The sequence below is a fragment of the Psammomys obesus genome, unplaced genomic scaffold, assembly GCF_907164565.1.
Source record: "Psammomys obesus unplaced genomic scaffold, mPsaObe1.curated_primary_1811, whole genome shotgun sequence".
Classification (NCBI taxonomy): Eukaryota; Metazoa; Chordata; class Mammalia; order Rodentia; family Muridae; genus Psammomys; species Psammomys obesus.
The window spans coordinates 3,663,793-3,683,934 of record NW_026596131.1 but is presented as its reverse complement, the minus strand read 5'-3'; the positions used below and the strand labels follow the sequence as shown (position 1 = coordinate 3,683,934).

The 20,142-nt window shown below is 43.6% G+C and overlaps 1 protein-coding gene across 3 annotated transcripts in view; it reads right to left on the bottom strand.

Moving 5' to 3' along the window:
- Helz (helicase with zinc finger) overlaps positions 1-20,142 on the bottom strand; it is a 142,876-nt gene that overhangs the window by 27,281 nt on the left and 95,453 nt on the right. For all 3 annotated transcript variants that reach the window (XM_055592127.1, XM_055592129.1, XM_055592128.1), the window contains 5 exons: positions 12,863-13,067; positions 8,184-8,235; positions 7,323-7,513; positions 5,483-5,690; positions 1,480-1,559 (listed from right to left, as the gene is read on the bottom strand). In XM_055592127.1, the coding sequence (XP_055448102.1) occupies positions 1,480-1,559; positions 5,483-5,690; positions 7,323-7,513; positions 8,184-8,235; positions 12,863-13,067 (736 nt within the window). The remainder of the gene's footprint in view (positions 1-1,479; positions 1,560-5,482; positions 5,691-7,322; positions 7,514-8,183; positions 8,236-12,862; positions 13,068-20,142) is intronic.

The window sequence follows — 20,142 nt, the reverse complement described above, 5'->3', positions numbered from 1 at the left end:
GAAGGAAGGAAGGAAGGAAGGAAGGAAGGAAGGAAGGAAGGAAGGAAAGAAAGAAAGAAGGAAATAATAGAAGACGGCCAAATGCCAAAGAGCAGAGAACTATGGGCTATGTGAGACAGTGCATGGAGCTCACAGCCCCATGAGGTGCTGAGAACTAGTCCTAGACTGTGTGGGTTAAGGACAAACCAAAGACGAGGCACCAGGAGGTGAAGGTCAAAGAATGCATCTTTATTTATTTACTCTTCTGTGGTGCTGGGTTTTGAACCCAGGGTCTTGCACGTGCTAGGCAACACCACCCCTGAGCTACAGCCCCAGGAGAGAGTGTCTTTTCAAAGTCTGCCAACCAGGGTTGACACCTTAGGCTAGAAGAATGAGTAACTACATGGAATGCTGAGTGAGAAGAGGCAGTGGGCAGAAGAGTCTGCACAGCAGAAAAGGCTGATAATACAGAGTCAGTGAGGTGACTGGACGAGGAGAGGACAGTAAAGTCAAGAGAACCTCATCCGAGGCTGGAGATAGGGAAGTAAAGAGGTTCAAGTGCGACACTCATTGCCATCGACAGCAATCCTGATGGTGGAGACAGCAGTCATCTCCACTTGATGAGGCGAGAGGTTTGGGAGTGCCACTGAGGAACCTGGTCAGAGGAGCTAAGTCCTGCACAAGAAGGTAGGGAGCTTAGTCCCGCTGACACTACAAGCTTATAGGCACACTAGCTAGACCATACGAGCTTGTAGGCACACTAGCTAGACCATATGAGCTTGTAGGCACACTAGCTAGACCATACGAGCTTGTAGGCACACTAGCTAGACCATACGAGCTTGTAGGCACACTAGCTAGACCACTCAGGTGGTCCCCCTATCGTGTTCCAACACAGAAGGAGGAAAGGCACACAAACAGGCAGAAGAAAAGGTTAGGATCTGCACAGTGGGCTGGAGGACAAGGCGAGGCACTGAGGAAGTCACTGCCACAGTCTGCCCTGTCTGAGGTCACTGTCAACCAGACAGCTTCGATTCTCTATCATGAGGCGTCTACGAAGTCAAGTCTATTGCTGAGTTAGGAGAAGAAAGGGGGCTGGAGGGATGATGGTTCAGCAGTTCCGGGCCCTGGCTACTCTTGAGGATGGCCCATGCTCAGTTCCCAGCACCCACACGGTGTCTCACGAGCATCTGTAACTCCAGTTCCAGGAGCTCTGATAGGCTCATCCAACTCCACAGGCACACACGTGCGCACATACATGCTTGCATGCATGCAAAACACGCATAGACATGAAATGAAATAAACCTTCAAAACTTAAAAAGAAAGCAAAAAGATGAGGAAACATGCCTACAAAGGAAATAAGGTAACAAAGGGCAATGGGACAGGAGAAAGGTGGTGTGACCCACTGAATTTCTCTGCAACGGTAAGCGCAACAGACACGGGAAGCGGGAGATGCGCTGGACCAGGGAGACCCTCCCCGCCAGAACCACACGAGCAGCGTACCTGTTTGGGCTCTGCAGGCTTTTTCTCTGGTGTTCGGATCTTATTAATTTCAGGTCCGGGGTTATTTGTATCAGTTTTACCTAAGAAGATATTTTTAAATCCTTATGAATTTTCTGCAGTGAACGTGACATTTCTAGTGACTAGTCAACACTAAATAGCACAGAGCAGTTTACACATCATTCACTCATTGTTGTCACTTTCCACTCCTATGCATGCTCTAGCCCTCAATTTTCAGAGCTGCAGTTTCCCTGCAAAAATGAAGAAGTTAGAAATGAAAAATGACAGAGCGAAAGCTTCACCAAAGGGAAGCAACCTGAAGACAGCAAATAAAAAAGAACATGGTCAACTCTCCAGAAATGTACAGTCTCATTTCTTTAATACTAGACATAAAAGGCCTTGGCATTCCTGCCTGTTTACAGAGGCTTAACAGTTTGTTCATTTGCAAATGCAACTAAGCAAAAATCTAAATAATGTATCAATCCAATTTACTGAAAGAATCTAAGCTGACAGTTAGGGTTTGGATCTAAACGCCCCTGAAGGCCCATATGTGAAGTGTTGTGTTCTCCAGCCTTGTGCTACAGGAAGAGGAACTTAGGACGTGGGGACGTAGAAGTGGACACTGGGATTCCAACCCCCTTCTCTCTGATTTTTTGCTTTACTCCCATGAACTGCACAGCCCTTCTATCAAACGTGCCATCATAATTTACTGTGCAGCCACAGGCCCACAGCAATGGGACAGAGCAAGGATGGTCTGAATCTACCAGAACTAGGAGCCAAAGGACATCTTTCCTTCTGATCGACGGTTAACATGAGGTATTTTGTCATACACACTGACATGCTGAATGAATACTCCAAAAGAAATCTAAGTTAGAGTATGCAAACATTTTAATCACAGAGAGGTCACAGCTTACAGAGAAAGCAAATTTAAGGTTTTCAAAACACAATTATAGCAGACTAGCCTAACTTCACGAGTGTGTGGGACTTTTAGTCTGTAAGAATTAAGCAAAGGGCCTAACTTGGGTGAGAAATGTCCTAGCAGTGGCCCTAGAACCAACTCAGTAAACCAACTATCATGGCAAAACTGACTTCCCACTAGACGCCAAGAAATGAGAACCAAAATATGCAAGGTTGAAAACCAGTGATGGCCAGACAGTGGGTAAGAAAAACTAGGCAAGTTAAAGAGTAAAGCAACAGAAATTACCAGAACCAAACCACAGAGAAAAACACGAAAAAGAACCAACAAAGGGTCAGCCATGAGCTTTGGGGAAACTTTATACATATGAATGCACAGGCAAATGGAACCACAAAAGAAGAGGGCAAGGAGTAAGTCAGAAAAAAATATCTGCTGATACCAAGCTTGAAATCTCCAAACATCGTAAGGACTATAAAAAGATCCAACATACACACACAGAGCAAAAACCAACCAAACAAAAACATTCCCTAAGGCATATTATAACCAAACTGGTAAGACCAGTACAAAATAAAAATCTTTAAAGCGGACAGAGAAATCATAAAATACACACACATGAAAAAGAACACTCATGATGACCCCACACATACTCCCCTTCTGTGCTAGAAAGCAAATGCAGGGGTTCAGACTGCCAGGCAAGCACTCAGCCACTGAGCTGCACCCTAACCTACCTTAACTCTCTTCTTAAAATTCTTTAAAAGGAGCTGGGCATGGTGGTGCATGCCTTTAATCCTAGCACAGAGGCAGGCGACTTCTGTGAGCTTGAGGCTAGCCTGGTCTACAAAGTGAGTCCAGGACAGCCAAGGCTACACAGAGAAAGCCTGTCTTGGGGGGGGAAAAAATCCTTAAAAAGATATTTGCCTGTTCGAACAAAAGAACTAGAAAGACTTTTTTTTTTTTTTAAAGTAAACATACATAAAAGTAAAAGCCCAGAGAGGTAGTTCTGGACTACTGCACGTTCTTTCACTGTACATGGGGTGTGGAATGTGAATTGGAACATAAGCTCCAAAAGATAAATACTAGCCCAATATAACTAAGATACTATTAACTATGTCATAACTAATAAGCCAACAATGACTATTAAGTGGACTTAAAAGAACAAACAGCAAGTTCACTGAACCTAAGATTGAGTTTAAAACAAAAATCAGTTTCAGTGTGGAAGGGCACACCTTTAAACTGAGGATTCAGGAGGAAAAGGCAGGCAGATCTCTGAGTTTGAGGCTAGCCTGGTCTATGTAGGGGATTCCGAGCCAGGCAGGGCAGAGAGGAGGAGGGCTAATTAGAAACTATCTACAGCTACATGCTTCGCAGCTTCTTCTTCTTCTTTTTTTTTTTTTTTTTTTTTTTTGTGCTCAGGGGAAAACATAAGTGAAATGTGCATTTACCACTGCACTGTAGCCACAACCTCAGAAATGTACCTTAAAGACACAAGCAGATTAAAAGCAAAAAGACCAAAAACAAGTGTGCATTGCTGTCACCAGTCACAAGAAAGCCCAGGAACTACACAGACATTGGCCACGGTAGACCTCAGAGCCAAGACCCCCACCAGGGACAGTCAATGCATAATGCTATCATCAACAGAGAACACACTGTTGGGTGCCCACCTCCTAACAGACCCTCAAAATTCACAACAGAACAAAGAAAATCCAGACAAGCCTGGCACAAGAGCACATACCTGTTCTCCCAGCTCTTGGGGGATGTAAGGCAGGAACATTAGGAGTTCAAGGTCAGCGCAGGCTAGGTAAGCAGTTCAAAGCTAGCCTAGCTGAGACTTTGTCTCAAAATATAAAAACAATACAAAAGACAAATAAATTGTTCTCAGAGACAAATTTCTGCCTTCAGTGAGTGACAGAGAAACAGGCAAAAGCCAGCAAGGACTCAGAAGACTGGAGTAGCAGTCCTGACCAGCTCACCCTGAGCAGCCCTGTGCATCTAAGTTCTTGTGGAGCACTGATAATGACAAACCTCAATAATTCAACAAGATTGATGCCAAAACACAATATGCTCTCTGACAATGATGGAATTAAAAATAGGAACAAGTAACAGAAAACACTTTAGAAAACCAGTAATAATCAGGAACGGAAACTCACTATTCTAAATAATTCATGGACATAATCTTTTTGGTTTTGAAACAGGGTCTCACTACATTGTAGCCCAGGTTGGCTTGGATTTCATAATCCTCTTGCCTCAGTATTCCCAGTGCTGAGATTACCAGCAAGCACCACCCACCCAGTCCTTGGATCTATTTTAATTCTAAGAGAATTTTTATTTCAACTAAATAAAAATGCAAAAACACATCAGAATCTGTCGAATGTACTAATGCGGAAGACATTTACTCTAAACAAACCATTTTAATCAAGCTCCTACCCTAAGAAAAATACGTCTAAGGCTTTACACTTAAACTGCTTTTAAATGGTGATGAAAATGAAGACCTAACGAGATAGGGACACATACAGCCTGTCCATAGACCAGAGGCTCAATAAAGCCCCAGTTCTTCCAAAAGCGGCCTAATGACTTACTGTAAGCCAAATCAAACATGTGCTGCGGTATAGTGGTGAGCCCAGATGCCTTCCAAATCAAAAGCCCAGCTGGCTTCTGGTTTTGTTTTTGTTTTCTTAAAGACAAGCTGATTCTGAACTGTTTATGGAAAGGGAAAAAAAACCTGCAGTAGACAATTCTGGAAAAGAATGAAGTGGGTGCACTTAAACTCCCTGTTCTCCTAAGTACCATGCAGTACAACGCTGTAGTACTTGGGCCGGCATGTCTAGCTCAAACACAAAGATTGTGCTGATGAAAAAGAGTAGAGTCCAAGCACGTGCCTCAAGGCAGCTCAGTGCCGAGAGAACACAGCCTTCTATAGAGGGTCCTGGCGCCAATGACCATAGACATGACAACGCAAAAAAAAAAAAAACAAACAAACAAACAAAAAACACTGCCACCGGGCCAGTCCCCACCTCCCACCACACACAAAGCTCCCTCAAGGACCTGGGGGCAGGGTGGAAGCGAAAGGTTTCTAATGGGATTGTGACCTACCATTTCGGTTTTGTTCCTGTTGATCCTTCTCTGGGTGCTGATTCTGCGGCTGCCCTAGGCTGACAGGTGGGTGATGTCCAAGGCCATAAGGGATTGGTGATCCACGTCCATGTGTATGTAATAGGTTCATATTATAGGCCATCGCTGCCTGATGGGTAATAATCCGAGGATCAACTGCAAACCTACCCTGGTACCCTGTCCATGGCACCTAAATTATTACAAGAAACAAAGTAATTAAACTAAGTATATTTCTAAACACAAACTGATGATAGTGTTGATTAGTAAAAACATAGACACAGAGATGACAATTTTACCCAAGCACCATGTTGATATCACTCAACAGTAACAATGGGTAGAATTGCTTTGAGGTCCTTACTGGCCAAAACCTGGCTCTCAAATTCCTTAGCATATAAGAAAAAAATGGACCACTGAATTAGCCTGTTTGGACAAATGAGGGTTAGAAGAAAATGAGGACTTGAAACTGGTATTTACTCCCCAGGATATCAAAGCAGTTTCACTTGTGTATCATTCCCCCGCACACACACGAATGTACCTACCACAGATTTACCATGAAATGGAGCTTTCAAGTCAAAACTGCATAGTTATATATTTTAACAGCTAGGATCAAAGACTAGAGGGGAAGTGTAGGTAGTCTCTGCTCCAAGAGTGGGGCTTCTACCTCCACGTCAATGACAATCATTGAATTCTTACTCCCAACAGGCAAAATTCAAACAGGTCATTATTTTAATTTGTGTTTTTGATCTATTCACCTCTACCTTAAATCACAGAGGGAGAAAAGCTTATCTAGACATACATAATCCCTTCAGAGCTACACAGATGGATGACAGTGACAACTGCTGCCGTCACTGTTGTAGCTGCTGGACACAGACTCTGAGAGATCATATACACTAAAAGCTTCTCTGACCAGTAAGTGAAATAGAAATCCTAACAGACAACTACTTAAAGCAGGCCAGGTATCTTGTTGCTAGGCTGTTTGGGATGAAATGACTCAGCTCAAATTGGAAGCCTCCGGGACACAGGCGTGAAACACTCGCCTCTGACAGACAATCACTCTGCCTGGCTGCCACGCTTGTGGCCTGCCATGGGCAACGCGCCTTGCAGTACAGTTTTCTCTCCGTGGGTGTGGGCAGGGATGGCCAACTCTGACAAGATCACCTCTCACTGAACTACCTCAAGTAAACTGTTTCCTAGGCTAAAGCTTCTAAATTTAGAAATATTTGTCTCTACAAGTTGAAAAAAAAAAAAAAAAGCAAAGCATTTTCAAAAGGAAATAAAAATGGATTTATGTATCAGATGGAAGCCCTGCTAAAACCTCTTCTCAAAATTCAGTAGTGTTCTTGTGTGACACTAATTTTTCACAAAGCATGGAGTTCCCCGGACAAATCCAGACCCAAGAGAACTAAAGGTCTCTGGCTCCAATAACTCCACTGCTTAGGAACAGTCCATGGCTGAGAATAAAATGTGAAAGACAAAATAAAAGCATCACTTACACAATTCTCCTCAGAGAACAAACATTTTAGAAGACTTCAAAGGTTTCTGAAGCCCCACGGACTTCTTCATAGCCTCTGATAAAGCAACAAGTTACACAGAACTATACACATTGCTTTGGTCATTTCAAACTTGTAGTTAGACATAGTCACTTTATGGGTGCTGAAACGTAAATAAAATAAAAGAATGTGTGGGCGGGGCTTAGCAGTGATTGCTGAGCATGCCCGAGACCCTTGGTTCAATGCCCAGCACTGAAAGCAAAGGTTGACAAAACACGCATTGGGATTGGTTCTACTTTATTCAGGAGAAAGTATCTCAAATGTCCACTTACAGGTAAAGGCACCGACATAACTACATTTCCTCCGTAGACAGCAGGTACATAAAGAATACTTGTCCCAGTGTGAGGGTCTATTCTTTGAACGGGGCTTGGAGATTTCCCCAAAGTTGGGTGAGGTCCAAGAGGGGGCGGAGGAGTATATGCTCTAATAGGATTGCCAATAAGTACGGAAGGATTGGGCTGAACTGGAAAACAAACAAACAAAAAGGAGGCTCAACACATTGACCTTGACAGAAATGCTCTAGCTTCCCAGGTGACCCATGAAATGTGTCCACCAAAGAACAAGTGTGCAGAATAAAGGCCGTTAGGAAACAACCACTCCACAGCGCTCTCAAACACCAGCTGCAGCTGTGTGAAGGATACTCTCCCCAGCCTGCAGTGTGATGCATCTTCAAGACAGAGAACCATGGATGCACTAATTTGAGCCACAGCCTCAAGACATGGAGCCGACAGTTCCTCAGAATCAGGTTCTGACTAGCGGCTGTCACAGAGCCACATATGGAGTGCAGGTTCCAAAAGTGTGACGATGGTATTTGAGATCATTCTAATAAGCTTTATCTTGAAATTTGTATGGCACAACAAAAATTACCCGTGAACACTTACGCTGTGTAAAAGGCTATGCATGCTGGGAGCTAGAATCTGGCCACCTTTCAGAAATCAACACATTGTCGTAGAGAGTAAGACTTCACCAAGACCACAAAGTTCATATTTGTGTATGCCTGAGAGATGGGGGCATGGTAGGGTGTAAAGGGCGGGAAGAGAAAAGGAGAGGAGAGACAGATAGAAAGAAAGCTCCTTCTCATGGCAGTTTTAAGTTTCAGAGGCCAGCTTTCCTGGGCTAACCTCGCCACTCACCGATTCCGTCACTCTGAAAATGGTCGCTCTGGGGATGGTGGAGGCTTTTCCCCTTTAAAGACAAACACAAATATGCGACAACTTAAGCGTGTGACATTAGATAACAAAGTTTTTCCTGAGCACACACAGATTAGATAGGAATACCACAATTAAGATTTTGAAACTACGAGGATATATAAGAAACTATTTAGACCACATCAAGCCAACTTTCTTTAAGTCTATGCCCTCTCAGGCAACAACACTGTATCTTCAGTTTTCTGCTTCAAAACTGATGACATCTAAAATCCTTTTTTGTTTTCTTTTATGTTTTGAAGCTTTGCTTTATCTTAGTGTGTGTGTGTGTGTGTGTGTGTGTGTGTGTGTGTGTGCGCGCGCGCGCGCCTTTGTCATATGAGCACAGTTGTGGGAGGATGCTTAAGCATAAAGGTCAAAAGATATTCAATCTCTCAAAGAGAGGAGTTTGGAAGATGCTTATTACAAAGGCGCTGGAATGCAAACTCTAGTCCTCATGACTATGCAATTTCTCAACCTCTGAGCCATCTCTCTAGCCTCTGTTTTGTTAAGACAGCATTTTATGTAACCCAGGCTTGCCTCAAACTGGCTATATGGCTAGTTTGACCTTCTGATTCCTGAGTGCTGAGATCGTGGCTACCATGCCCTCTTTTATGTGGTGCGAGAGGTGGACCGCCAAGGTGCGAACACCAAGGGTGCCAAGGGCTCCCCTATCACAGCTGCACTTCCAGCCCTGCAAACTCTCTGCTAGATAGATTTTTGTTCGGTTTGGGTTTTGTGATATAGTCTGGCTGGCCTGGAACTTGCTATAGAATGGGCTGGCCAGAAACTCAGTGCCTTCTGCCTTCTACGTGCTGGAACTACAACAAAATGTGCAATCAGTACAACTAAAACCTATTTCTATCCTATGGTAACATTCTTAAAATTTTTCTAAAAATGAAGCCATAAAATATAAGTTGTTTTTCAAAAAGAAAATCTCAGTGCTCTACTCAAGAATCACGCTAACACTGACATGGTTTGATAATTTTTGTATGATTCATAGTATCTGAAAGAATTCAATTTTCTCTGGAAAAAAAAAAAAGCAAGAGAGACTGATGATTTTGAGAGAGACGTTAGTTAATTGCTAAGAGACAGTTTGGCAATATGGATCAGAAGCACCAAAAATGTACAGAGACTTCAATCCTGTCATTGCACTTCTAGGAATTTATCCAAATGAAATAATCAGGGTGCGGGCGCAGATGTCCACCACAGTGTGATCTATATGTGTGGTAAATGCTAAGAGACTCAAACACCCGTCCCTGCGGGCTTTATCAAATACGCAGCGACACCGGCGTCATACAAGGATATGCTAGTCCGCTCTGACATCACAGTCACCGAGGGACAGGGCCTCAGTCCTAAAGTCATAACGACTGGACCCTGCTGACCACCTACATCCGGATGACATAGACTCTTTCCAGGGCATCTAAGAGCCGGGTCAGCCACTATCCCAGTCCCAGCCTTGAAAACCTAGAACAGACAAATGAAGCAAGCCAATTCCAACAGAGCTGATAAATCTGTGTTCTTTTGAGGTCCCTACGCTAATGGTAAGGATGAGCAGCAGTGGGAAGCTGATACAAAGGTAACCATACCTGAGACTCATCTTACTTTACAGTGGGCAGCTTGCCAGCTGACAGACAGTACTACTCAGGGTATACTAAAGACAAAAGCACAATGGAGCCTGTCATACAAACAGGCGTCATGCCTTCATGTCTAATCCACGCAGCTCAAAGAGCATGGCTACCCACCATCCTTTGATTTAGTGGCTAACTGTAAGCAGATTTACTTGGTTTGGACAAAATGCGGCTTGGTAGTTTATAGTAAAAACTTGAATGTAGAAGCCAAATAGGGCTAACTATATGCAGAAGTTATTCTATAAAAATTTTTAGTTTCATCTGATAATGAACCTCAGCATGTGTGTTCACCTTTGCTCTGATGTTAGTGCAGGATCTTTTATAGGCAAATGTAGCTCCTGTATTTTATATCGACAAACAAATGTAACTTGTATCATCTGCCACTCATTTGTTTAAATGTTTGCTTTTTCATCACTCATTCTGTTTTCCCCACATATTCATTCAATAAATGTTTACTAATTTGGAGACCAGGAGAGATGGCTCAACAGTTAGGAGGCACACACACTGTCTTGCAAAGGACCTGAGTTCAGTTCCCAGCACTCGAGTCCAGGGGCTCAAAACTGCCTGTAACTCTAGCTCCAAGGAATCAGACATCCTCTTCTGGCCTCCACAGGCACTGTATCATGTGTACAAACCCATGTACATATAATTAAAACACAACTAAAAATAAAAATAAAGGCTGGAGTCAGCCATGGTAATGCATAAGCTTAATCCCAGCACTCAGGAGACAGAGGCAGGCAGACCAAGGAGAGCTGATGGCAGCCTGGGCTACACAGCAAGTTCCAGGGACACACAGTTGAGGTCCTATCTCAAAAATAACATCTCTTCAATTATTTGTTTGTTTGTGTATGTGTGCATGTGTGTGTGTGTATTATGAGAGTGACGTGGGTGGTGTTGGCGGTTACCCTCTTCCCTCCATATGAAACCAGAAAAGCCACCTCAGGTCATCATGCTGGCATAGCAATGCTTCTAGATGCCGAGTCATTTGCCAGCCCTGAATTCCCAACTTTCACATACCCTAATCTCCTGCGGTCCCTTGCAAAAATGTCCCCTGTTCTCTTGTGTCCTGTACCCGTTGTAAAAGCTTGCTGCAGTCTGAATCTGAAATGTCCCCAAAGACTTGACCCTTAGCAGGGGATGGACCAGACCCACAGAGGTGGAGCTGAGAGAGAGGTCTTCAAGTCCACGAATATATGTCTTTAGGGGAATTTGTGAGACTTGGTCCTTCCTCTTCCTTCTCAGTTTTTGCTTCCCAACCATGAAATGGGTGGTCTTCCTACCGTGACAAATGGTGTTTGACCCGCAGCAAAGGGGCCAACTGATTGAGAAAAAAAAAGAACTCTTCAATTTTGGGACAAAATAAAGCTTAGCACTTTGTAAGTCAATGGTATCACGTATTTGCGACAGCACTATACTGCAGAGCTTCCTTATTCACTTAAAAAATGCCTATTTTTCTCAGATGGGGTGTCATGCAGCCCAGGCTGGCCTGAACTTGTCACATAGTCAAGAATGACCACAAACTCCTGAACCTCTTGCTTCTATCTCACATATACTAGGATATCGGGTGAATTTATCACCACACCCAGGTAAAAAGTACTTCAAGTCTATTACAACCCTTCTAGGCACAGAGGCCAGGACAATAACTAACACAAGAAAAAAAAACCAGAGTTGAACTAGTTTGGGTTTCATTGTTGCTTTTTGTTTTGTTTACATTCTCTCCGCCCTCCCTACCTCCACCCCCTCTATAAACAAGGACCCCAAGTGCCTCTCTGACTCCACTTCCTGCTTCTGCCATCCTGCCCTCATCCACCCAATATCTGGCACAAAAGGACTTGGGGCTAGTTCGCTCATCTATGCTTCTAGCACCCAACACATCGGCACATACAAGAAACTTGTCTGTGCAGAATGCTTTACCCTCTAATAACACCACATCACAGAAGCAAAACATAATATGTTTTAATTAAGCTAAGAGCGCATGACTGTGCATCAACAGAGGGTCATTTCAAGCTTAGTACCTATTTAGTTAAAAGACCTTCAAACTATTAAGCCATTCATTATTGCTCATGTTAGGTATAACAAGAGCAATGCTGGCACACTCCTTAGATTCAGATCAATAAGTTTAAAGCCATGCCTACTAGGCACCAGCAGACGTCCATGGACCCCACATGTGCCACTCTCAGAACCTGCTCGTCAGGACGCTAACTGCATGAATTTTTTTTTCCAGGCACTGGAGCAAACAAGCCAGCTGTCCGTGCTCAAAATAACTGAGGCTCAAAACTGAAAATGGCCTTGACCTCCCCCTCCCCCCCAGCTCCGCTCCACTCCAAACAGGCTGCGGCCAGACTGCACAACCACTTCATCTTCAAGAATCCAGCAAGTTGCCTCAACTGTGTCAAATACCACTTGAAATGAAATAGTCATTAAAAAATTAGAATGCTTTTCTTTATTCAAACATTATTTTAAAACAATTCCTATACATAATAGCTTGTATGAACATGCTTTTAAATGTGTCACTGGGGCTGGAAGAAGATCTGGGTTGTAATAGACTCTTAAAGTGCTTTTTACCTGGGTGTGGCGATAAATCAGCAGTATCTTTAAGACTGAACTGACTCCCCCAAGTTGTCCTCTGACTTCCTCATCTATGCATGCATGGCACAGGTGTACCCACACATAAATTAAGTTTAAAATTTTTTTTAGATTTTTTTTTTTAATAAAATGTGTAATAATCCTTTAAGCCTTGCTTTCATGCACATTAGCTTCCAGCCTCAAGTCTACCAGCAAGGGATGGTGGAGGTTAAACAAAGGGTACCAGGAGCTTTCAGCTACCTCAAACTTTTAGAGGGTGACCACAACATTAAGCATGGCTCCCCACACCATGCTGTGTTGTCATTTATCCACCCAAATCTTGGGACAGTTCCTTGCAAATACAGCTGGCCAACAACTGTGACCTCTAAGACCGATGCTTTAACAACAAGCCGTGTGAAGCAGGGCCTTTACCTTGGGTGGCGACTGCTGCTGTCTGCTGCTGTTTCCTGAATGCTGCAGTCGTAAAGCCCGGGGGATAAATTCAGGAGCCAGTGGATTCAACACATAAGTCTTCTTGAGTTCTAAAGCCTCTAACTGAGCCTTGATCTGGTCAAACGTGATCCCGTGCAGGCTGTGATTTTCGTGACACAGGGCAATAAACCGCTCCCAAAACTTCCTGCAGAAAAGATTCAGAAACTCAGGTTACAAACAGCAGTGGATGAATGGAAGTAACAAAAGATAATTTCAAATTCTGCCCACTTCAAACAGTTAAGGTTAATATTCATCTAAGTACACTATAGACAGAATTCTTCTACTAAATGACAAAACCTTTGAAGTTTGCGGCTCAAAGTCAGCCTAGGAGCACACAAGACCACAAGAAACTTTGGCTCATCCATGCTATTACAGAATCATGTGTTTGTGAGCCATATAAAGATTTTCAAAACTGAAATTAGCTCAATTTATAGACAATCTGTAACTTTTTTCGGTGTTTTGTTTGTTTGTTTTTTTCAAGACAGCCTTGTCTGTCCTAGACTTGCTTTGTAGCTCAGGCTGGCCTCAAATTCAGAGTGATTGGCTTGCCTCTGCCTCCCCGAGTGCTGGGATTAAAGGTGAGTGCCACCACTCCTGGCTGAAAATCTGTACATACACATACACATATTATATACTTCTAATGATACAGGCAAATACACACATCTGCAAATGTAACAATTAGTCACCACCACACCACATGCATAAAGCAGTGGTTCCTATCGAATGATGTCATGGCTGCCCTTTCGGATCTGTGTGAATAACTGCTATGATATCATTAGATAACGACAACACCCAAAATTTCCTTTCTTAGAACTCATCAGTAAGTAACAAATGACTATCTATATACTACATATATAGAGAATTTAATTTATGTGCCTATTATATAGATTAGAAAGAGCCCTGGGTGGGGCTAAGGAGATGACTCAGTGGCACAGCATGAAGACTTGAGTTCTGAACTACAGAACCCATACAGAAAAAGGCAAGAATGTAGTACCTGTGACCCAGGAGGATCTGGAGGCTACTGAGCCCCAGAAAATCTTAAGAAAATAAGGTGGAATGGGGAGAAGAACACTTGACAGCCAATTTTAGTTCCTAACACCCACATCAGGTGGCACAATGGGTTCCACTCCAGCTCCCGGGGGCCTGACTTCTGGCCTCTATAGGCACCGACATACAAACGGAATTTACATACTGTCACCTACACATAAATAATAAGGTGGAAAGTGAGGAAGACATTTTAATGTAGACTTCCACAGGTACATGTGAAAACACACATTTACACACACATATACACAAAACAAAAGAACCTAGATATGTTATATACATAAAATCAATTCAGAACATAAACTGGAGCCATAAAGGAAATAATCTACATGAGGATTCTCAAAAATAACCAGCTACTCATATTTTTTACTCTTAAAGAGGCCTGGCATAAATACAATTTATAATATAGACTAAGTGGTAAGAACTAAATAAATCATGAAAAATATAGGGAATTGTGAAAATCGTACTATTGGGCAAAATAAACCAAACTCAAAAAAGACAAATATCATGTTTCCACTCATATAAAAAAAACCCTAGAATTAAGAGTGAGTCAGAGAGAAAGAGTATTCGTTACTGTGTGTGTGTGTGTGTGTGTGTGTGTGTGTGTGTGTGTGTGTGTGGTCATGAAAGCAGAAAGGGAACCATGAGATAAGAGGAAGAGATCTTGGAGGAGGAGAGGTGAAGGGAGTTTGCGGGACATGGAGGTGAAGGGAGGAGGACTGTTTGGTGGATGGCAGAGGAGGGGTCTGCAGAGGATGGTGAGAACAAAAAAGTGGGATGAGAAAGAAGAAAGCACTAACGTGCAGGAACATGCAAATGCCATGAGAATTACAACTTTGTATGCTAACTTAAAAAAGGAAAGACAAATACACAAAACTGGAAAACACTCCTGAGTGCTAAACATCAAATAATCACATCTGTGACACACAAAACAAAAACAATTGTCTGCAGTTGTAGTCTACTAAAAGTTTAAGAACGAATCTCCAAATGTGAAATAAATATTACAAAGGGCAACATAAAGTGTAAATATGTTCACTCGTTATAAAAATGAATAAAATAACAGATAATGCTGTTAAAAGACAGGTGATGTCGTTTCTTCCCAAGTTGGCATCCCCATGTCCAAATGGACAGTAGGTAATGAAGAAGGCTTCAAAAGCATCTCAGAAAAGTCTAGCATATAAAGTTAGTGTGTAAGAGGCTGTGGGTACTGACAGTCTTAATATGCAGAGTTAATTCTAAACTGTTACCTTTTACCATCTTCTCCTTTTATTGTGGGTGTGTGTGTGTGTGCAGGAGCATGCAGCCATGCGTATGGGGAGGAGGTCGGAGGACAATCCCCAGGGGGCTAGTCCTCTCTTTCTATCAACGGTTATGATGATCAGGCTTGTACAACATGCACTTTTACTCTAAGAACCTCGCTGGGCCTTTTGTCTTATTTTTTTAAAGGCAAGTTTAAGAGATACGTCTCTAGAAAAAAATTATCCTAAATAAAAAGAAAAGGGACGGTAAGACATCCACACTTGGGTATTTCTAAATACAACATAAAGTCTAGGAAGATGATCCTTTGGTTATAGGAATTGTGTGCTACTAAGACTTTTGGGATCCTTCATTTTTGTTTTAAGAACTCCACTTTAGTCTCATGCTTGGTGAAAGACACACATGGTATATACTCACTTAGAAGTGGATATTAGACATACAATATAGGATAAACATACTAAAATCTGTACACCTAAAGAAACTAAGCAAGGAGGACACTGGGTAAGATGCTCAATCCTCATTCAGAAAGGCAAACAGTATAGAGATCGGAAGAGGGAAAAAAACAGGGAATAGGACAGGAACCTACCACAGTGGGCCTCTGAAAGACTCCCCCACGCAGGGTATCAAAGCAGATTCTGAGACTCATAGCCAAATTTTGGGCAGAGTGCAGGGAATCTTATGAAAGAAGGGGGGAGATAAAAGATCTGGAGGTCACAGGAGTTCTACAAGGAGAGCAACAGAACCAAAAATACTGGCACAGGGGTCTTTTCTGAGACTGCTACTCCAACCAAGGACCAAGCATGGAAATAACCTAGTACCCCTGCTCAGACGTAGCCCATGGCAGCTCAGTCTCACAAGTGGGTACCCTAGTAAGGTGAACAGGGACTGTCTCTGACATGAACTCAATGGCTGGCTCTTTGATTATCTCCCCATGAAGGGGTGGGGCAGCCTTACCAGGCCACAGAGGAAGACAATGCAGCCAGTACTGATGAGACCTGATAAGCTAGAGTAAGAGGGAAGGTGAGGAGGACCTCCCCCTATCAGTGGACTGGGGGAGGGGCATGGGAGGAGAAGAGGAAGGGACTTCGGGATTGGGAGAGGGCAAGAGAGGGGGATACAAAGTAAATAAATTATAATAAAAAAATAAATAAGATTTTTAAAAAAAGGACTCCACTTTACATAGTTTCAGTTCCAGTTTGGATAGTGGGATGTTTTTAAGATAACTTGTTAATGATGGGTGGTAGTGGTGTACGCCTTTAATCCCCGCACTAAGGAGGCAGTGGCCTGGCCTACAGAGTTCCAGGACAACTAGGGCTATACAAGGAATCCTTGTCTCAACAAACCAAAAGACACTCTGTTTCTTTTATTAGTTATCTACCCACCACCTTTGTGCCTGTTGCCATGGAAGCCAGAAGAGGGCATTATATCCCCTGGGCCTGGAGTTACAGTCAACTGCAAGCTGCCACATGGGTGCTGGAAGTCAAACTCAGGTCCTCAGGAAGAGCACCAGTACTTTTGAGTGCTGCGCAGTCTCACCAGCCCTGTAAGCTCCCTTAACCTTCATACCCCATCCCAATATCAACCTTGGCCTATTAAATAGGATCTGTGACAGTGAATTTGGCAGACATGCCGAAGAACCTCACATTTCATGAGAAATGGCTCATTAACCCCAGAGATTGCAATCAAATAACTTTTCAGCTACAGGATGCTTTTGGTCTTTTTTGGAGGGCAAAGGGGGTGTGTTTTTGCTATTGCTACTGCTTGAGACAGGGTCCCCATCTCTAGCCCAGGCTGGCCTGGAACTCACAACAATCTACCGCCCCAGCTTTCCAACTGCCAGCATTACAGTGGCAGCCTCCATGCCTGGCTTAAAAGACACCATTTCAGAAGGCAATCCAAACATTTACCAGAAATTATTCACATTTCAAAAGATAAAATTTATGTTTTATGCCGGACTTATCTTCTTGCTGTCCCACTGATAGAGAAAAGGCCTGGTTCTGTCCCAGAAGCTGCAATATGCAGCGGTCTCTAGCACGTTTCTCTTTGCACTGCCTTCCTCGTGGACAGCATGGGGGACAAAGTATTACTATCACTCCTTACTGTGTTTCTCATTAAATTTCTCAGTTCTAGACTTTCAGAGAAAACACAGGGAGAAGGGTGCTGGAGAGTCATCCAGGGCCTCCTGCAGCCTCGGTAAGCATGTACTGTTTCCTAAAAAAACAGTACATGGGGTTTTTGTAGGGAAGTACATTCTATGACATGTTATGTAGAAGCTAGAGAAACTTTGTGACACTGCTTGTCCCCTCCCTTTACATGGGTTCTCTAGGTTTATGTGGCAAAGGCCTCGACCTGCTGAGCCATCTTACCTATCCCAAAATTCTTAGTTTTAAAGCTAAAAATATTTTAGGTTTTTCTTTCCATAAGTGCTCTTTAAAAAACTGTTTTACACTTGGCTGTGGGTTTCTGAGTGTGTGCGCATTTCTCCGTGGATGCACTTGTGCATGTGTGCCTTGGCATGTGAATGGCGGGCAGAGGATAATTTGTGGGGTTAGTTCTCTCTACCCTCCATAAGGATGGAGCTCAGGTCATCAAACTGCCACCAGGTGCCTTTACCCACTGAACCATTTCAACAGCCCCACGCAGTCTCTTACAAGGACCACTCACATTAGCATCGTGAGGAATTTCTAACATGACATGGAAGGTGATGGGAGAGTTTCAGCCGTGTTCATGCGGATGAGAGTTCACCACTGTGCTTAAAGGCTTCACCATCCTTGTATGCTCCCTAAAACAGCAGTCTCTTACTATGCCAACCATTTTTTTAAGTAATGTTGGCTGGAAAGCCACTAATTCTACCCACTGTTGGGGTAATTTCATGTATCTGAGACAACGTTATGCTACTTTTCCTTTTGTGTGAGTGAGTGCACGTATGTGGATGTGAGTGTGCATATGGCTAGAGGCCAGAGGACAACTTGAGGAGCAGGCAACCTTGCTTTGTTGGGGGTTTCTTAGTTTTGGTTCAGTTTTTAAGACTGGGTTTCTCACTGGCCTAACGTTAGGCTAGGCTGGCCAGCACCTGGATTTGGCAGTGGGGGAGGTAGAAGGAGGCACGAGAGATGGCTTGCCAACTGAACTCGGGTTCTCATGTTTCTGCGGCAAGCGCTTTCCTGACTATCTTTCCAGCTGAGCGCTGCCGGTAGTAACTAAAGAAGGCATGAGCCAGAGTAAGTCTGTTTTTGCTTTTCTGTTGGCTTTGTTTCTAGAATCACTAATAAAACAATGAAAGGTCATGTGAATATACACACACACGCACACATACACACACACCCAAATAAGTATTCCCTGGCTGTCTTGGGGAAACACGAGTTTCACGCTTGGATCATATTCTACACATGCATTAAACACGTCAATATTCACCAATGTAATGAAAAGTACTAATAACGAAATTCAGTTCTAAGAATGAATTCCTTTGAGGCTGTGATGAGGAACAACACTGTCGCTGTGTCGCCGCCCTGTTCCTGCACAGACCTGTCATGCGCTGTCATACTCGTGAGCAAGGTAGGCTTTGGGAGAAAGGCCTGAGTTTTGAAGTCACTCTGACAGCTGTTTTTGTGAACCACATGACAGCTCTGTGGCCTTCAGCTGCTGTATGTAAACTCAGTGCATCAGGCTGCCCATTCACAATGAGAACAGCCACACTGTATGGTTGTCGGTTCGACTAAATGGGGCAATTGTGGGAGAGTACACGGGCAACGTCCAGCAGAGATGGCGGGTGGGAGCAGCCACTGGATTGATATTTGCTAGTGGAGGAGGAAGAAGTTCTTTTTATCTATTTCAGACTAACAGACAAATTCTGCTCAAAACAACAACAGATTAAGCTGGTGTAACACACAGGCTTCGTTTCTTGAAACACACCCGAGTATGCCATGCTACTCTCTAACAAACTGCACCCACGGTGGGAGGGGGCTGAGGAAGGCAAACTACTGGGAGTGTACCCCTCCCTCTGCGGGCCCGGGAGTCACGTCACATGCCCTGGACGGAGCCAGGGCTGCTAAGTGTATTGCTTGGTTGGCAAAGTTATTATCACTGACTTTTTCACTATCAACTCTTGGGCTGGAACCATGATTTAAATGATCCAAATGAAAGAGGCAATCAGCCAGCATTCCCTTTGTGTAATCTCTCCCCCTCAACAGCCTGTTACTCCCCCGCAAACACTTTGCTTAGCACATGAATTATTTGCAGTCCGTGGTAGACCTGAGATTCAGTCAGAAATAAGCCATTGGCGGACCCGGCCTCAAGCTAAAAATTAGCCCTGTACTATTTGACAACAGGCTACAGGAAGAATTCTTCACCTGTCTGCTCAGGGAGATGACAATTCACAGCTAAGAAAGACTAACAAGGCTGAGTCTAGGCTACCCAGTGCAGTCCATCTACAGAAAAGGTAACAGCTTCTTGGACAACACTTGGCTGTTAAATACTTAGAGGTACTTACAAGGAGAGCCCACAGGAAAGTGGCTCTGAACTGTCTGTACCTGTTCACCTCCCTAACAGTACAGAGCTGTCTGCATCCACACCTTCCCATTTTGTATTTTCTAATCATAAACATAAATGGCAAAACACTGAAACATCCTAACCGGCACACTTTGGATACACACTTGAGCAACCAAAGCAGAATTCACAGGATGGGAGACTCACTAATATATTTAGTCCTGACCCATGAAATAGCTTAGCAGGTAAGAGTGCTGCTAAGCAGGGTGCTCCCAGTGAGATCCCTGGAGCTCAGAGACCCAACTACACAAAGTTGGCTGTGGACATCCATGTAGAGGCTATAGTATCAATGCCCACACATACATCATGCGCGCGCGTGCGCGCGCGCACACACACACACACACACACACACACACACACACACACACACACAC